The sequence below is a fragment of the Seriola lalandi genome, unplaced genomic scaffold (assembly GCF_002814215.2).
Source record: "Seriola lalandi dorsalis isolate HSWRI2012SDOR001 ecotype SW California unplaced genomic scaffold, Sedor1 jcf7180002054899, whole genome shotgun sequence".
Lineage (NCBI taxonomy): Eukaryota > Metazoa > Chordata > Actinopteri > Carangiformes > Carangidae > Seriola > Seriola lalandi.
In genome coordinates, this window is record NW_019525451.1 from 1,026,292 (window position 1) to 1,045,744 (window position 19,453).

Here is a 19,453-nt window from a genome sequence, read left to right on the forward strand (position 1 = left end):
CACCACCACCACCAACCATGTATCTTTCATGTTAACAGCAGAGGATACAAGCTAAAATATCATATTTCTCTTTCATCCCCTTCAAATTGCATGAATCTCACTGGAGGAACCGGCTGATGCAGTTTCATCTATTGCTGTTTCTCTCCAACACTGAAATTCTTCCTTCAGTGGAATTTAAACTCAGTAGTTTCTTTGGAAGCGGCTCCGTAATGGAAAAGCATTTGTTTCCAGCCACGGAGGGATTTTATTAAGCGTTTTCATAATATAAAAATGACTCCTCTGTTTCTTAAAGCTCGCAGTCATGAGGTGATGAAACCGTGGCGTTTGTTTGTGTGTGTGTGTGTGTGTGTGTGTGTGTCTCTCTCTCGCGTGTGTTTGCGGCCATTTTTTTTTTTGTTGCACACGCTGTCATTCCCTCGTCTCTGTGTTTGACAGGAAGTGTCAAGCTCCTCGCAGGTGACGGTGAGAAGCAGTGCCAGGGAGGTCGTCCCCGCCACAGCCCTCCTTCACAGTCAACAAGAGGTACTGGTTGTCACACTCGCCGGTTCGTCTCGCTGCTAATAAACACGCTCTCTTGTTATTTCAGAGCTTCCTGTTGCATTTTACAAAACCTTTATATAGAAAATTTGCCTCATGCTTCTCCCTGATTGAAAACAGTCGGATGCTGCTCTGAGAGTAAACAGTACATCAATCATTTGCCTCCATCTTTTCACAGGTGGTCCACGATCAGAGAGTCCACCATAACAATGTGGCTGGCAGTTACGGGAACCATTACAATGAAACAGGTTAGTCTGCACATGCCTTTTTCTTTTTTTTAATATTGTAATTTGCAGGTTTTTATCGCAGCACTGCTTGTGTCCTGTATATTAATGATTGTTCCCACTATGGCTGAATAAGGGATGAGCTATAAAAATGTGTTGGAGTGCAGATGATTTTCTATTCAGTGCATAGCAGCAAATCTAATCAGGGCAGAGTCAGGAAGGTAAAATATTGGAAAGTGGAAATTGGGCAATCACCGCTGCATGGTTTCAGAAAATGAAAACTACTCAGGTTTTTAATGAAATGATTTATTTCCCTTTCCAATCCCCCTGAGCTCCCTCACTGCGAATGACTTAATGAGGCAGCCTTCTCCTTGTGTCTAATTCAGTTATGCTCGTCGGAGGAGAGGACCTACCAAAGGTTTCCACTCAGGCTTTGAAGCAGCAGTATGAAAAAACGATTGAGGAAGCTGCACCAGCCAAGGAAATTAAGGTAATGATGCTGTCTGTTTATCTAAATAGATGATAGTTTTAGTTTTTTTTACTTCTTTATTTTTCTTATGAGGTATCAGTGTGAAGATGAGGCCACATCATGAAATCATCAAAAAGAAATTGCTCATGCCATGAGCTGATGGAGAATAAATTGAAATGGATAAAAGACCTTGTGTCATTACAGAGTCAAAGTCTGAAGCGTTTTTTTTCCCACACTGTGTTAAAAGGAAAATCCCCAGTCTAAAACAAGAACTCACATTACTGTCTGCACTGAAAAGTGATCTTCAATGAATATTTCAATCAAGTCCGTAATTAGGAACGTGCGTAACAGAATATGACGTGTCAGTATTTGTGCATTTACATCCAAATCAGGTTGGTTTTTCTGCTCTGCCTTTTTTCTTCTTCTAGCTTCAGAAAATAACTTTGACTCTGCTGCAGAAAATCATAGAAACCAGATTTGTAATGATCAGTATTTTAGCTTGAAAATTGATGCTTAATTTTCTAAATTACCCTGTGCTTCAAAGCTGCCCGTTTTTATTTCTTTACTCAGAGAATGGAAAATGTCAGATATTATTTCTTTAACTACAACACATAATTCTTCTTTCCAACCACTCAAAGGTTGATGTGGATGTCAGCCAGTTTCAATGGGTACCAATATACCAGTCCTCCAAAGCTTCAGCAATGACGAGCTACGACACTTCCTCCACGGTAAAGACTGCCTCTGCCTCATCAGTAACGTCCGCCTCGTCGGCGGCTTATGAGGCGGCAGATCGCTTCCCTCCCCCGCCCTCAAACCTGGTGCAGGTGTCGCAGGAAGTCCCCGAGTACGAGTACACTTCCCAGGTTCAGGAGTCATCCTCCCAGAGTAAGTGCGCCGTCAACAAGGAACAATATTTTAAACACAAGAGCATGGCTGAGCTGAAGCGCCTCTACAAGCACATTCATCCGGAGGTCCGCAAGAACCTCGAGGCCGACTTCTTGAGTCAGCTCACCGACGCGGAAAGGAAAGACCTGGAGAGCGAAGAAATGATGGGCGACGTCCAGCAGGCGCGCTACATTTTCGAAAACGACGGCAACGGTTCGAGTAGGTGCTCGAGCCCCGACGGAGAGTACGTGGAGTGGGAGGAGATCCTGAAAGGCGAAGTGCAGTCCATGCGGTGGATGTTCGAAAACAAGCCGCTAGACACGATCAAAGATGACACGCCAGATGAGGATGAGGTGAGGAATATCGCCCAGCAGGAAATCATTGCTGGTAAAGATGTCAGATACACAGCTTGGATGTTCGAGACTCAGCCCATGGACGCTCTTGGGACAGAGACTCCTAATTCAGCTGAGCAGTCACAAAAATCGATAGATCTCGCAAGAGGAGATGTCCGCACCGCTACGTGGCTTTTTGAGACGCAGCCTCTCGATTATTTGAACAAGATCTACCAAGAGGACGAGCAGGAGGCGGACGCCGTCGTCACCAGAGACATCACCGGAGGAGATGTCAAAACCGCCAGGTATCTCTTTGAGACCCAGCATCTGGATTCCCTCGGCAAAACAGAAACCATCGAGGAGAGCCACTTCCTGAACCTGAAGTCGGAGCTGGAGGAGATCAAGGGGGATGTGAAGACGACCACTCGCATGTTTGAGACCCAGCCCATGTGTGTCATCAGGGGGGATTCGGGAGAGATCCTGGAGATCACCACCATCCGCAGGGAGGAGACCGAGGAGAAAGGAGACGTGAAGACGTCACGGTGGATGTTTGAAACCCAGCCCCTGGATATGATCAACAAAGACCCTGCTCAGGTAAAGCTGATATGTGGTATTTCAATGGAGGACAACACTCAAGGCGGCGTGAACAAAGGCAGATGGCTTTTCGAGACGAAGACGCTTGACACCATTAAGGACGAGGAATGGGAGAGCTCCAGGAAGCAAAGGGAGGAGATAATTGGAGCTGATGTAAGGAAACACTGTTTGATTTTTGAGACGCAGCCGATGGATACTCTGAAAGACAACGCCAATGCTCAAAATTTACCCTGCGAGGAGATTGTTGGCGGCGATGTTCAGTCCGCAAAACATCTGTTTGAAACGGTACCCATGGAGAACCTGAAAGAACTGCTTGAAGTGGGAAAACTTACGAAAATGGTTGCATCCGAGGAAGAAAAGGGCGACGTGAGGCATCAGAAGTGGGTCTTTGAAAGCCAGCCGCTGGAGAACATAAGGGAGGAGAAGAAGGAGATCACAAGGACTGTGAACATCGAAGCTCTCGACAAAGGAGACGTGACAAACTATAAAGAAAGGTTTGAAACTATGGATTTAAGCAAGTGTGAAGGCGCACAAAAAATCCAAGTTGAAGGTGTCACGAGCGGATCCGTCAAATCCAATAGAGTTCTTTTCGAATCTACCCCGATGTATGCCGTGCAGGACAGCGCCGGCCATTACCACGAGGTGAAGACCGTGAGGCGGGAGGAGATCGTGAAGGGCGACGTGCGCAGCTGCAGGTGGATGTTTGAGACGCGTCCTATTGACGAGTTCGACGACAGCATCAATAAGTTTCAGATCATCAAAGGTATATCCAAACAGGAGATCGAGTCCGGGGACGTCAAAACAGCCAAGTGGTTGTTTGAAACGCAGCCGCTCGATGCCATTAAATTTTTCAGCAGCTGTGAAGATGAAGAACGTAAAACTGAGGAGGGTGTCGAAATAGAAAAGGGAGACGTGAAGACTTGCAGGTGGCTGTTTGAGACTCAGCCGATGGATGTCCTGTATGAAAAGGTGGAGAAGAGCGAGACTGACGTCGAGGAAGTGCAGAAAGGCGACGTCAAAACGTGCACGTGGCTCTTCGAGACCCAGACGCTCGACAACATACGTGATCACACCGAGTCTGAGTCGGAGACCATTCTGAAGACCTGCACCGTAAACCAAGAAGACATCCAGGGAAAAGACGTGCGACTGGCTCGCTTCCTCTTTGAAACGGAGAATCTCGAAAACATCACGGGAGACGACGGCAGCTCTTTCCGGAGGGTCACCGAAATCGACGTCCAGTCGGGCGACGTTTCGAGGATGAAGTACATCTTCGAGAATCGCTCCTCGGACATCATGACCTCCACCTCTGAGGAAATGATGCAGAGGCTGAAGACGCAGCAGGCCGAGGACATCCAGAAGGGAAACGTCGGCAACTGCACCTGGATGTTTGAGAACCAGCCGATTGATGCCATCCGCGATGACGTCACAGAGGCGAGGGAAACCCGCACCGTGACCGACGTTCAGGGGGGTGACGTTGACAAAGGCCGATTCATCTTCGAGACGTTCTCTCTGGATCAGATCAAAGAGGAATCCTCTGAGACTGATATTTCAAAACTCACAAGTATCTTTCGAGATGAAGTGGAAAGGGGAGATGTGAAAAATTACACTATGATGTTTGAAACTCAGCCGCTGTACGCCATCCGTGACAAGGAGGGCCATTATCATGAAGTGACTACAGTCACCAAAGAAGAAGTCATGAGGGGAGATGTGGTGGGGGCCCGATGGCTGTTTGAAACAAAGCCGCTGGATTCAATTAGAGACTCAGAGGAGGTCTACGTTATTAAAGCTGTGACTGAGGAAGGCGTCAACAAAGGAGACGTTAGCTCTGCCAGATGGAAGTTTGAAACGCAACCTTTGGATGAAATTACAGAAGAAATAAAAGAGAGATCAAAAACAGTCGCCGATATCCAAGGCGGTGACGTGAAGACGAACAAGCAGCGGTTTGAAACCGATGAGATGTCTCAAAAGTACATCAGGACCGTCAGCGTGAGCGAGATCCAAAAGGGCGATGTCAGATCCGCCACTTGGATGTTTGAAACCCGCACCATTGATGAGATCCACGGAGAAGGCGCCGAGTACGACGGCATGGAGAGAGTAACAAAGGAGGAAGTAATGAAAGGGGATGTCAAACAGTCAGTGTGGCTCTTTGAGAAACAGCCGCTCGACAGCATCAAAGAGACGGATGACATGGAGCTCGTTGTGACAAAGGAGGAGATTCCACAGGCCGACGTGAAGTCGACGACGTGGCTATTTGAAAGCACCCCGTTCCACGAGTTCAACGAGAGCAGCATGGAAAAGACGGAAATAATAGGCAAAAGTATCAAAGAGACGCTTGAGGAGCTTTACTGTCAGAAAATGGTGGACTCGCAAGGGATCCTCATCGAGACGGATGAGATCGGTGACGTCCGCATGGCGAAGTATAAACTCATGAACCAGGAGGCTCCTCAGATCCAGAAAGAAGAGATCATCAGAGGGGATCTGAGCAACATAATGATGAACCTCCTGAACCGCAGGGAGGCCACGGAGAGAGGGATAACCATCGACCAGGAGGAGCGGGGCAACATCAACACCACCGTGAAGCAGTTATTCAACCAGGAGAAGGGAATCAATGTCGAAAAAGAGGAAATTATCCGCGGTGACATTCAAGAGGCTATAAACAATCTGCTCAAGGATGAAGGCTCCTCCAAGCGTGGCATTCTGATTCAAGAGGACGAGAAAGGAGACGTGAGGCTGACGATCTACTCCCTCTTAAATAAAGGTGAGAGGACTAGTCTGGAGAAAGAGGACATCATCCAAGGGAACGTCAGCAGGACTCTTCACCGTCTTCTCTCCAACTCGGGCGGAGAAGACTCTAGAAGGATAAAGGTGGGAGACACGGAGAGGGGTAACGTCAGCTTTTACTCCACGTGCATCGAGTCCGGCGCCTTGGACTACCTGAGACAGCTTCAGAGCGAATCTGACGAAGTCGAGGAAAAGGCGGAGAAGGAGCACATCATCGGAGGCGACATCGAAGAGACCAAGATCTTGTTGCGGAGGAATCAGCAGCAGATTGGTCGCACCGTGGCGGAGGAAGATATAGTTCCCGGTGACGTATACAGCACTGTTAAAGTCTTCATGACGGAGCCGGCTGTCAGCTACCGAAACCTGGAGTCAAAGGATATTGTTAAAGGTGACCTCAGCGCGGCCATGGACTCGCTGACCCAAGCTATCAATCAGAAAGTGGTAATGGAGAAAGAGGAAGTGGTGAAGGGAAACATAAACACCACGCTGAGGTCTCTGGAGGAGGCCCAGCATCAAGCCAAAGAAATGGAAAAGCCGGAAATAGTCAAGGGAGACATCAGAGGTGCTCTCGAGTCACTGGAGAAATCTGCAACCACTAAAACAGAAGTGACTGTGGAAGATTTAGTGCCAGGAGACATCAAAGGGACCCTGAAGTCCCTGGAGGAGGCGACGCAAACTGTGAAAGAAATGGAAAAAGAGGAGGTCGTTAAGGGAGACATCCACACCGCCATGCTGAGTTTACACGAGGCGTCGAGCGAGAAAAAGATTTACCAGCATCAAGTGAGCGAACAAGGTGACGTTAAAGCCACGATCCAGCTCTTGATGGAGCCGACGGCGGCTTCGAAAATGCAGCGCAGGGGAAGCATCGAAGGAGACGTTAAGACGTCCATAAAGTGTCTGTACGAAGGGCAGGAGTCGACACAGACGGAAAAAGAGGAGGTGGTAAAAGGGGACGTTCAAGGGGCGATCAAGTGTCTAATGGAAAGAAAACAGTATTCAAAACCGAAACGTATGTACGCGGCCAAGAGTAAGCAAGCAAAAGTGCCCATGAAAAATCCATTAACTGTAAAGCAAAGGGAGCATGAACAGGCACATGAAGCTAAGAGCGAGAGTGTAGCAGACACTCCAGCCCCCGCTGTGAAAAACCTTTCTCAGAGCAGTGAATCACAGACGCACACACAGAGGCACATCGAGAGCAAATCAGTGAAAACACAGGTAATAACCCAAGAGGGCCACTCTGTTACTGAAGCCAAAGCAGACAATACTGCTGGGGCCTCTCAACAGAAGAGCATAAAGGAAGAGAAACAGAAAGCTCAGCCCCCGCAGAAAATACAAGCTCCTAAGCCTATTATGATAAAGAATAAACAAACGACTAATAATGAACAAACAGAGACTAAAGCAGCTGATGTGAATGTGATGAAAGACGTACAAAAGGCATCACAGACAAGAATATCAAACAAGCAAATATGTGAAACCAAGACGATCAAACAGGTGCAGACTACAGTGACGGAGAAAACTGTCACGCACAGGCAGAATGTGACGGCGTCGGAGCAAACGTCGACGTCTCAAAAGCAAACGGAGAATAAGGCTCTCGCACAAAAGCAGAGCGTCAGGAATATGAAGAGCGATCACCGTAACCTTGATGTGAAAGGGAAAGGTATGATCAAAAAGGCAAAACCGGAGATCCACTTCCCCCCTCCTCCCTCTTCCCCACCTCCGCCCTCAGAGTCTGAGCTCTCCCTCCCTCCACCGCCGCCGCCGGTGCTGGAGAGCCCGGCGTTCCCCTCATCGCGACCTTTCAACGCGATGCAGGACGGCGACCTCCCGCCCCCACCTCCGCCACCTCCGCCCCCCGTAGAATGCATAAAGTCTGAGCCTGAATTCTTCCCCCCTCCTCCTCCTCCTCCTCCTCCTCCGTCTGCACCCTCTGCAAGCGGACAGGATTTTCTCCCTCCACCTCCCTCGCTGCAAGAGCTGAGTGCGATGCCTCAGCCTCCCCCTGCAAAGTCGGGGAAACCCCTCGGCAGGCCTTTATTCAAAGTGCCAAAGCAACCAGAAACGCAGAAGCCAACCATACAAGTGAAACCCAAATGGCAGAAAAAGCAACCGACTCCTCCACCACCTCCGGCTCCGGCTCCAACTCCAGCTCCGGTTCCGGCTCCAGTTCAGCTCCCTGCTGGTCAGGAAACATCAATGTCAACAGACCACAAAGAAGAGGTTAAAGTTCAGGAGGTGAAAAAGGAAACGTGCAAACAGATTGAAACATGCAAACAGATTGAAACGTGCAAACAGATCGAAACGAGCAAACGGATTGAAACGAGCAAACAGATCCAGTCTGAATCGGCAGCAACGAAAATACCAAGCGCCCCGGCAGTGAAACCGATGCAGAGAGAGACCAAAAGGTTCGTCCCACCCATCAAACTGCCCCCATCTCCTGACCCTGCGCCAACCCCGAACCCGAGACCTTACGCCCGCAAGTTTAAAACCCCTCTCATGCTCGCAGAGGAACGGTATCGCCAACAGAGGATGGAGAAAGAGGAAACGGATCAGAGTAGAGTCACAACTCCCACTTCCCCACCGGTCAATACCCCCCTCTCTGCCGCCAGTCCCGAGCTTTCTACAGCACACAGCGCCGAGAGAGAGGTGACGACGGAAGTGACGAGGGCAAAGGTCGAAGAAGCCGAGAGCATTTCCAAAGATGAGACATTGGCACAACACCCACCTGCAAAGAAAACCCCTTCCCAGATCCCTTTGAGCAAGCCCGTGATCTCAGTGGTAAATAAGAAATTAGCTGCCGGATCTTCAAATGTGTCTGTGGAAAAAATGCACTCCTCAGAAAAAACACTCACCTCAGCTGATGCTGTTAAAAAGAGTCAAACCGCACACAAACATCAGACCTCCTCTGTCTCTCACTCTCACCACGAGGCCTCACATATCCAAGTCCAGTCATGCTCGAACGTGGTCACCTCCTCCGTGGCGGAGCAGCAGCAGTTTATTAAGAAATCCAGCACCAGGTCTATCACTGCCACACAGAGTGCTGTCCAGGAAAATGTAAATCTTCAAAGCCAGGCTGCGGTCACATTGAAAGCTGAGGATGTAAAGAATATTAATGTGCCTCCGACACAGGAGGGAAAAATGAGTCCTTCTCAACCCACTAAAATTCCAAAGGTAACTCCGAGTTTCAAGGTGAAAACCTTTAAGATGCCGACGGAGAAGAAAGAGGAAAAGTACGACAGCTCGGGACAAAAGGATGTAATGAAAAGTGAAATGCATTCACAGCAAGAGAAAAGTAGCGTGTCACGGACGAGCGAAACAAATGTGAGTCAGGAAAACATCCAGCTGACATCAGCAAGAACTGAGATGAAAACAGAAATGAAAGTAAAGGAGAAGAAAAGTCAGGTGACCCCACCTGCGAAGGAAGTCGAGGTTCACACGAAAAAGGGAAAGCAGGTGCAAAAGAAGGAGGCTGAAGTGAAGCTGTCGCCGTCGGTTACGGCTTTAATGCCTAAGGTGACCAAGATAACATCTGCAGCGACTCACCAAGGGCAAGGCCATGTATCTGTCACCCACAGTCAGCAGAGCATGAAGGCAGAGCACATTCAGAGACACGAGGAGGCGGCGGCGGTGGTGACGGAGAGGCAAGAGGCCGTTCAGATGCAGACGCAGCAAGTAAAGCAACGAGCAGTGGAAACAAATAAAACGCAGATAAAGGTGGGGAAGGCGAGAGGTGAGACGAAATGCGCGTCTGTGAAAGCGACGGGGAAAACGGGCCAGAAGGACGAGGCTCATTCAGAAGAAATCACAGATTTAGAGAGATGTAATGCGATGCAGAGGCTGCTCGCTCAAATGAAAGAGCTGGAGGGCACGCCGAGCAAAATAGACTCCAACGCTGTCAGGATGATTATAAGCGAGCTCCCTGAGTGGGTGACGGGCGCGGATGAGAAGAAAAATTTAAGCGAAATAGCTAAACAGCAAAGTAAGAAAAAGTTGAAAGAGTTGATGGCCTATGTGAGGAACATCGTTCACACAAAGATCACGTTCCTGGAGCAGAACTCGACAGCTGTGGAAAAGCAGGGAGAAGAAGAGAAAGAGGAACCGCCGGCGCCTCCGCCAGTTCTCCCGAAACCAGACAAGAGGGTTTTCAGCGGCGCGTCCGCCAAGATGTTCGGCTTCTCCAAAACTGAGAAGAAAGTGGTGGAAGAGAAGATGTCGCATCAGGAGCTGAGGGAGGGGTCCTCTCCGTTGGCGAGCATCCGCACCCCCTCACCCACCTTCATCAGCATTGAATCGAGGAGGGTGGACTCGCCGCGCAGAGTGACGCCGTCTCCTCCGCCTTACAAATCCGTGGGGACGCCGCCGCCCCCTCCTCGCAAGTCGCACACGCCCACGTCCACCTTCAGCAGGGCCACGCCGTCTCCCACCATGAGCCGCTCGGAGAAGCTGATGAAGCTGAGGGACTCCACATCCAAGCTCTCCGGCGGCGTCACCCCTCCTCCTCCTCCTCCTCCTCCTCCCGCGCCGGTACCCGAGAGTTTGGCGGCTGAAAGAGAGCAACCGTCCCCGTTAAGCGACGGCGAGACTCTGGTGGAGCAGCCCGAGCAGGGGTCGGTGGATGTCGCAGAAGTGGGTGACTCCATGATGACCGTCAAGGACAAAAAGTCTTTCTTCGAGGAGGCGCAGAGGGCTGAGGTGAACAGGACGTACATGCGGAGGGATCCCATCGATATCCCCGAACGTCTCGGGGCTGAGGCCGAGGAAGGCGCCGAGGTCGTGACCTTAGATCTTCTGAAAGAGGATCTCCCGAGGGTCGACCTGTCGAAGCTGGTGAACAGATTCGAGTCTCCCAAGCCAAAAGTTTACTCCAGGAAGGAGCCGATTGTGATCACAGAGAGGCTGGGGAGCGACACGGAGGACGCAGAGGTCGACCCTCACGCTCAGAGGACCGATGAAATCCCCATGTTCAAAGTCAAAGCGATAAAGGATGTGTTCGAGACGGGAGAGCACAGTTCTCAGGCCGCCCGCGAGCTGAGAGAACAGATAGAACGAAGGGAGTCTGAGTCGGCCCGCTCGGAGCCGGCGGGTCACTCCGAGACGACGCTGGTCACCGAGCAATTCTGCAGCGTCGACGACTTTGGAAACGTGACCACGGAGACGATGAGCGAGACGCGCTCGGGGAGCTCCCTGACCCGCGGTAACCCCCCGTCCTACGCCGACGTGGTGAGAGGCAGCGTCCCGACGGTGGCCGTGCCCCCCGAGGCCACCACCGAGGAACTGCTGAGGAGCTTCCAGCAGTCGTGGGCCGAGAGCCAGGGAGTTTTCCAGAACCTGGGCTTCAGCGTCACGGAGCAGAGGAGCTCGCAGATCGTAACGCATCAGCACGAGACTGTCGTGACGGGTAAACCGAGCCGCGCGGCATGAGGATACTAAACCTGCCTGACGGTGTGTTTAACATCCCTCGTGTGTGAACATTTAAAGGCATCATCTGCAGTGTGTGAAAATACAAATAATAATAATAATAATAATAATAAAACAAAGCATTAACACGAGTTTGACACTGTTGTTTTCGTCCCGTGAGTTTTTATTTTGACGTGTTCCCCTTTATTTGAAATGTGGAAGCTCGGAGCAGCTCTCACTTTACACACCTTTTAACTTTCACAGGTCACACTTTGTCCTGTTTATTCATGCCTGTGATGTGTGCAGCTGGAAGTGATGCTAACATATTGAACTAATATTTCTCCTGCCTCGGTGTGTGACGCTGTTCTGGCTGCGAGACAATCGGCTGGAAATGAAAATAATACTTTAAACTTTTCAGTTTGAAGATAAGGTTTTCAAAATAAAGTATTTTTAACTTCTAGATAATTACCAGGGAGTCAAAGAATGGTCTCTCAAACCCTGCAATTGTAATACTGATACTAATTATAATATAGTGTATTTTTCTACAGTATATTTTCTCACATCTAGAAGCATCCACACTAACACAGTTGATAACAGCAGTTTAATTGTGTTTGCTGTCATCCCTTATTATACAGTTCCTTTTTTGTCCTTTTTTTAAATCATTTTTTATAATCTCATTATATTTTAACACTTTCTAATGAAAGAAAGATGTAATTTAATATTAATTATTATAGGAATTGTACATTTAAACACAAGTAGTTCATTATTTATTATATTATATTACATTATAGACTTACAATAAATTGTGATGGACATTTTTAATTAACTTACATTAATTTGCAAAAAAAAAACTATACAGAGAATTACATATTTGCTGCTGAACACTGACTTAAAGTGAGACTTTGGACCTTTTGAAGGAATAAATAACGATCTCACTTTTACTAATGAGAAGTAGAAAGTTATAAACAAGCTGCTACAGCCTCACGTGGTCTGGTGTGACCACTGGCCTGAGGAGGCTAAGGTTAGCTAAACCTAAGCTAAAGTCGCTTTTATACTTGTGCTACTTGTGTTACGCCATGTTTAGATATGATGATGTATGAAAAGCCACTAACCCAAAGAAAATGTTGTGGAAGGGAAAATCAATGTTCGTTAGACTCTCAAGTCCCAAGAGAAATTTATTAGCAATTAATTGGAATTAATTCAGTGGAAATTCAACGTCTGTATCTTCCCTGTAATTTGCATTAAATTACCTCCTCGTAAATTAAAGGCATATCAGCGCTGTAAAATAAAAACTGTTTCCTTCTTCTTCCTGCAGAAAATTCGAATTCCAGAGTGCGAACTGTGCAGGGTGTGTCGGAAGAGGGTGTACCCCATGGAGTCGCTGATCGCAGACAAACAAAACTTCCATAAAAGCTGCTTCCGCTGTGAACACTGCAGAGGCAAACTAAGGTGAATCTGCTTCACAGAGCACAAAGCGTTCCTATTCTTCCACCTTGCACTCTTTTAACCTTTTTTTTCTCTCCACCAGTCTTGGCAACTACGCCTCTCTCCATGGACGGATGTACTGCAAACCACACTTCAAGCAACTGTTCAAGTCCAAAGGAAATTACGACGAGGGATTTGGACAGAAACCACACAAAGAACAATGGACTAATAAAACTCAGCAGGATTCAGCTGAAAAGACAAAAGTCAAATCACCATCACCTGAAAAGAAAGTCATAGATTACAGATGTTCCGCTGCTCAGAGCTCATCAGCTGCTCAGGATTATGACGCGGGTAAATCAGTGGAAGAAAACAAAAAGCCCACAGCGAAGATTTCTGTCGTGTGGCCTCCGCAGACAGACTCTCCAAAGAAAGCCTTCACTATTGGGGAGGAGCTGAAGTTGGTGAAGCCATCGTGGCCCCCTAAGGAGGGCTCCGCTCAGGAAAATGACCACATGAATCAGCCTGTGAAGCCTTTATTTAAAGAGACTGATATACCTGCAGCTAGAGAACAAAATGGACCCCAGGAAAATGACATGGTGCAGGAGAGTGCCTGTTTAACAGAGAATGTGAGAAAGTCTGAAGAAACTCCAGCAGAGCCGGAGACTCCAGCCTCCCCCGTGGCAGTCGCTGAGGAGCCAGTGTGTGTTATTCACACTCGAGAATCTAAAGAGTCAAACAGCGGCTCTGAGGCTGCGGCGCAAGTGGGTTCTGAAATGGACTCTGAAGTGCAGCCTGGAGTGGAAACGAAAGAACAAAGTGATGGGAATGACGGTGGAGCCGCGGAAAGCTGGAAAGTGCCGGAGAGGGACGAGGGGAAGAGTGTAGAAAGTGCGGAGGAAGTGAAAGTAAATGGACATGACAGGCAGGGAGAAGGTGCAGCAGGTGAGAGGGAGAGCCAGGAGGAGATAGATAAAGGAAATAATGATGGCATGAACAATGGGGAGGCGGCAAAGGTCACGCTGACAGATGAGGAGGCGACGGTGGAACAGGCGCTGAATGCAAACTCCAACAACAACAATAACAAAGGCCAGACGCTGCTTGACCATGAAATCCTGTTTCAAGGGTTTAATGAGGACGAGGAGGAAAATCAGTCGCTGTTTTTGACAGATACGACCAGAGGAGCAGATTTCTTTGAGGCTGATCGCTGTGAAGAATCAAAATGGATGCCAAGTGACGTGCTGCAGTTGGCACAGAGGGATGATGCTTTCGTGCCAGTGGGTGCCAAATGCACTGAAGCCACAGACTATTCAGACACAAATTTCCTTACAGAGAGAGCCGAGGGAGCGCTCGCTTTCAAAAGCGAAGCCGCCGAGCCAAAGATTAGCACATCGAGCTTCCTGGAGGACATTTTCGCCGGCCTGAGCACCAGCACCTCCAGTCTGCTATCTGATTTCAAATCTGACATCTTCAGTCAGCCTGCCGGGGAGACGCCGCTGGTGTCGACGCTGGACGACCTCTTGGATTTCGGGATGGAGACGAGAGACGGCGCAGGAGATGTGAGGGGAAAGGATGAGAGCGGTGACAGCTTTGTCACAAGCTACGGCGCAGGAAGAGATGCCACTTCTTTGTGGGCTGACGAAGACGGCGGCGGCGAAGGCCTGACGGCGGAGGAGCAGATCAAGAGGAACAGATACTACGATGACGACGAGTGACATTCAGCTTCTAATCAGGCAGCGTTGACCACATGTAATTATCAATCATCAAAGTCCATGGAGAGATGAACTGCTCTGATTCAATGTAGTGTTTTTGTACTGAGTTTTAAAATCATACTCCTGCTCTTTTATTCAATACCTAGCTTTGTTTGAACGCACCTGGTGTGCAGAGACATGGAAATTCTTCTTTATGTTACTTAGTATGCATATCTATATTTTTGCCGACTGATCTAAACAGGCTTTATTTTCAAATCTTGCAATATGTGCATTAACTACAAGCTGTATTTTGTCTTTGAGCTTTCTCCTGTGTCTGAATAAAGAGGTTTTTCATTTCTATCACGTCTGGTTGAAATAAAGCTTCATGAACTCAACAACAACATATGACTTTTTAATCAGTAGGTGCACAGACAAGCTGGACTTAGCTGTATCCCCTTTATGCGTCCTGGCTGGGTGTGATGTACAGCCTACCTAGATAACAGCCCAGCCGAGATCTCTTCGGTGAAAGGCGTATTGATTTTCACTGATTGAGCAGGCCTGTTGTAGGAGTTACAGATTTTTCCATTAGGTGGCTTTTGTCACCTCTGACAGATTTTTTCCCTCACCTCAGTTACAGCTTCAACATGCAGGGTAATTGCCTGAAAAGAGGATATACTGCAATGTTAATTACACCAGCAAAAAAAACAAAAAACCCAAAAAGAAAACAACTGTACTTTAGTGTCAGAAAAGTGATGGCTTTACAAATTCACTGTGGGGTCATGCTACGTTGTGATGACAGTTCCCTTAAGCTGAGGAAACACTGGTGCTGGTTCAATAATTCAGCATCCTCTCTTCAAATGCTGTTTGGCATCTTTTTAATTGGGCTTTTTTTTTTTTCCCCGTAACATTTTCAATGAAAATCCAAATCAGATGCAATTTTGTACATTTATAATTGTTTACTCCCCGCAGCTTTAAACCCATACATACCCCACTGCTGTTAAAAATACCCCAGACAGTGTTATCTGTTGCAATGAAAATACAGATTGATAAGAGGACTGGGAGTCTGTTGCAGTATGGTTTGTTGCCTGGTCACCAGAGCGTAAAGAGCAGTCTTCAATCAATAATCACATACCTATTATGAACTGTAGTCTACAAGAGTGATTGGCCACTGCCAGGCTCGGCCCGATATTCCATAATATTGAATATCGCAATATTTATGTAATACTTTTCATAATTTTGATTTTTGCCAAGGCCAACCCTCATTTCACTGCTTTGCTTTTCTTTTTATTTCACCTTGACATGTGACAAATAAAACTTTGAACTGTTGTTTAGTGGCAGCATCACCTGAAATATAAAATACATTCATATGATTATATGTAACTGGCTGTAAATTGAGATATTACATGTTTTATATCATTCAAGCCAAGCCACTGCAGATGTTCCTCCTCTCCATAATGGCTCTGAAGAGATTCCTCAACATGACTCCAGTGGAAGTGATGGGAAACAAAATTCCCAGTCCCCACTCTCCACCGAGTGGATTACTCTTTTAAGTTCAGCCAAAGCTTGTTTCAGGCTTCAGCACTCCGAGTTAGACAAATCAAGTGCCTTGGTGGCCTGGGGGTTTTCTGATGATAACAACACTGGCAACTATTTCCATTATCGTCATTATGGGGTTTATCTTCATTTTCATAGGGCACCACGAACACAAAACCCAGCGCTCCTGTCTTCATTAGCAGTTTTATTTTGCTTTACCACGGGGGAGCGCCCACACAGACTCTGCTGCATTTGAAGTAATTCTCAGTCCCGCTCGTGCGTCGAAGGTTTTTAGTTGATTTTTTATATATACATATACTGTATATGCATATATATATATATCAACTCTTTTGCAGAGTCCAATAAAGTTGCATTATATGGTTCACTGTTCCGCACTTATTCCATCTGATAAATCCGATTCAGCTTAAATAGTTGTATTGCAGGAAGGTTTGATACAATGGGGTTATCATGGTATTTTTTGGCCACAATAATCATAGCATAAAAACTGGATACAGGTACCTTTATCCCTTATCGTGTCCCATCTCGTTCTCCTCTCAAATCTCTGATAAAGACATAAAAAGGCCGAAAAAATACTTTAAATTAAATATTTCCTGTTGGTGACTGTAATTTTAGAAGATAACCAATAGATAGGGAGGGATCCTTTCACAGCATGTAGGCCTGTAAAGAGGAGGAGTGATTAAGGAATACAATTGGCAATTATTTTCATTGTCAATAATTTGTCAGTTATTATTTTCAACAATAGTCAGGTGTTGTACTGTTGTGTTGTACTAAAACCCACCGTCTATGTGAAATAGTAAATCTTATCTGGGGGAAATATGGCGCCTCAGCAGTTTGAGTTCGCTAAATCAAGTGAGTTAAAGTCTCTTTAGTACACTGTCTGTGGAAACTAAAGACTAAAGAGGAATACAACTAAAAAACATTAGAAACAGGAGTAGGCTGGGTGTTCAAAGTTTGGGACGGTTGACTGGGAATTACTTTAAATGCAGTTTAGTCTCTGTGTGTGGGTGCTCCCTTGCTGCAAAGCAAAACCAAACTGCTAATGAAGACAGGAGCATTGTTTTGCACTGATGGTACACTTTAAATACGGAGATAATCCTGTTTAATAGAGAGCCCAACTGTTTTAAACCCAATTTGCATCAACTTACATATGTAAATGTTCTGAGCTCGTAACAGAAGAACTGTAAGGCCAAAATCCATTTATGAGACCTCATTTCAAAGGTCACGTGTTCTAGTTTATGATAATGTGCTTGTTTTGCACCTGACTACAACCCAACCTAAACTACATCAGCTCACACGTTTTTTTTGTATTTTTCAGTCCTCGCCTGCAAAATAGTAATATTTCATAACAAACATTAAAATATACTTTATACAGGAACAATGAAAAGATCCACAGTACGTCTACATCTTGTCAAAAACTGCTCTGTGAAGCTTCAAGGCCTCTAGGCCTAATATTTTAGTTTGATTGTCCTTTATAGTTCATTTGTTCACTGGCGCCCATAAACGTCTCTAAAAGGAAAACTGGGACAAATTTGCTTTAACTCTTTGATATGAAATAATAGAAAACTACTTCAGTGGTTTTTTTTTTTATGCCTAGGAAACATTTAGGAGCCATTTAAAACAGAGCTCATCCCTGCTCTCAGCTGTTTCCACACCTCTCAAAGCCTATTGGCCCTGCCTCAGAAGTACCCGCCCCCATAGTTTGCTCTGATTGGTCAGGGGAGACGTCTATCTACTAGGAGTCAGAAAAGCTGTGAAAAAAACAGTTATTTTTCGATGGAGAGACGTCATTACGTCTTATGTTCGCTGTCTTCCCCTGAAGTGAAATCAAAGATCCTCTATACATTTTCTTTACTCTCTGTGGTGAAATCAAAGATCGTCTTTACAGTTTATCTGCTGTCTCTGGTGAAATCTGCTCCGATCTTTACAGGGAGGCCGCCATTTTGTAGCCAGAAAGCTAACAAACAGTAGCAGAGCCGCTAACAGCCGCAGGCGGAACCGGAAGGAGGGAGAAGTGACGGAAGAGCAGCAGATACAAATATCTCAGTCTTCTGCTTTGGACTTCTCATGACGATGTTCATAACCTGGAATACTTTTATAAGGAAGCCTTTTGATTTTTGTGACCTGTGGACGGACTAAAGGAACACAGATAACGGAGGAATCCAGCGAGAACCAGAGTTTTAAGGTAAGCAGTCACCACACTCCACTGGTACACCTGGTAGATATTAGTAAATAATATTTATGTGCTTATAGTTAGCGCAAAATGAACGGAATATTTGAATTTTAGAGACTCTAACCGACCTAACGAGGTACAGCCTGTCTATATTGACAACCTTTAAGCATTTACTCCATCCATAACTTCTAACTGCCGTACACGGGCCGGCGGGTCGTAAATTGATGTTGGTGTTGTAACCTTCAGTATGTTTCACCACACTTCATTATAAAACAAATAAAACTTCTGGCCAAACATATGCCTGTGTTCGTGCGGACCGAGTCTGGTCCGAATAGGCTACTAACATATCCGGGCAGATATCTGGCTATTTATCCTCTGGTGCTGACTGGCAGCTGGTCCAGATGTGGAAATAGCAATCATGCTGTATATGACCCAGATTTGGGCCGTGGACAGGATGTAATCTGCTTTCTGATCATGTCTGTGCATCTAACCCCCCATGCTGACCTGTCTCACTTAGAGTTGATCTTTGGCTGAACTGCAGACACATTAAAAACTGTCACTTCCACTGGTGTCAAGACAGGAAAGGAGTCCAGCAGGAACATTTTCAGTCACCATTAACTCTTTAAATGTAATATAATATAAAATATGATTATTATTTTAAGACATACTGGTGTTGACATTATCTAAATCAGTGGTTACCAACCTTTTCCAACTCATGACCCGCTTTAAAATATCAAAAAACAACTCCTTAACAGTATGGAGGCCAAATAAAGACTTCTCAGGGCAGTTTTTATTTTAGTAATGATAAGGACTAAACATTCAGGATTCAACTGAAAGCAGGGGAAGTTCAGTGTTTATTGTTGTTAGGTGGGGTGGGGTGGGGGGGCTTACCACAGAGATAGGCCTTAATGTGAGAAAAAAAGATAATTAAAGATAATTTTGTTTTAAGACATTATTTATGTATATTTTTTATTTACTTTTTATATATGTAATAACACTGATCCAAACCATTTAATTTGCTGTTGATTGTCCAATCAACTTGACTTATTGTAGAGAGATTATATATACCAGTGTGTGTACATATATATACATCAATAGTGTGGTTTCTGTCATATAAGCCTGTCCTTGACAGAACCAGTCAGTCATTCCGCTGATACCCCCCCTGTCTCCACCCCTGCAGTTAACCGGGACGTGGGTTTATTTTTGCCCAGATGCCATCAGATCACTCCGGCGTGACAGGCAGCAGTCGCTCCGTTGCCTGAAAGTCAATCCCCGTTAAACAAAGCAGCATCAGCCTCCTCGCCGGGGCCGATTGGTCGCTATCGCTCCCCCCCCCTCATCAGGCGGCCGCTGATTGGACGGCTCCTCTCCTCCCCCCTCCACCCTCCACCTCCCCCCAC

The 19,453-nt window shown here is 46.6% G+C and overlaps 1 protein-coding gene across 3 annotated transcripts in view; it reads left to right on the forward strand.

Annotated features, from left to right (window-relative positions):
• The window catches only part of xirp2a (xin actin binding repeat containing 2a), a 48,911-nt gene extending 36,007 nt beyond the window's left edge, over positions 1–12,904 (forward strand). For all 3 annotated transcript variants that reach the window (XM_023429804.2, XM_023429806.2, XM_023429807.2), the window contains 6 exons: positions 436–522; positions 716–785; positions 1,148–1,251; positions 1,869–11,217; positions 12,532–12,665; positions 12,745–12,904. In XM_023429804.2, the coding sequence (XP_023285572.1) occupies positions 436–522; positions 716–785; positions 1,148–1,251; positions 1,869–11,217; positions 12,532–12,626 (9,705 nt within the window). In that variant the 3' untranslated portion in view covers positions 12,627–12,665; positions 12,745–12,904. The remainder of the gene's footprint in view (positions 1–435; positions 523–715; positions 786–1,147; positions 1,252–1,868; positions 11,218–12,531; positions 12,666–12,744) is intronic.
• The last annotated feature ends 6,549 nt before the right edge of the window (positions 12,905–19,453 follow it).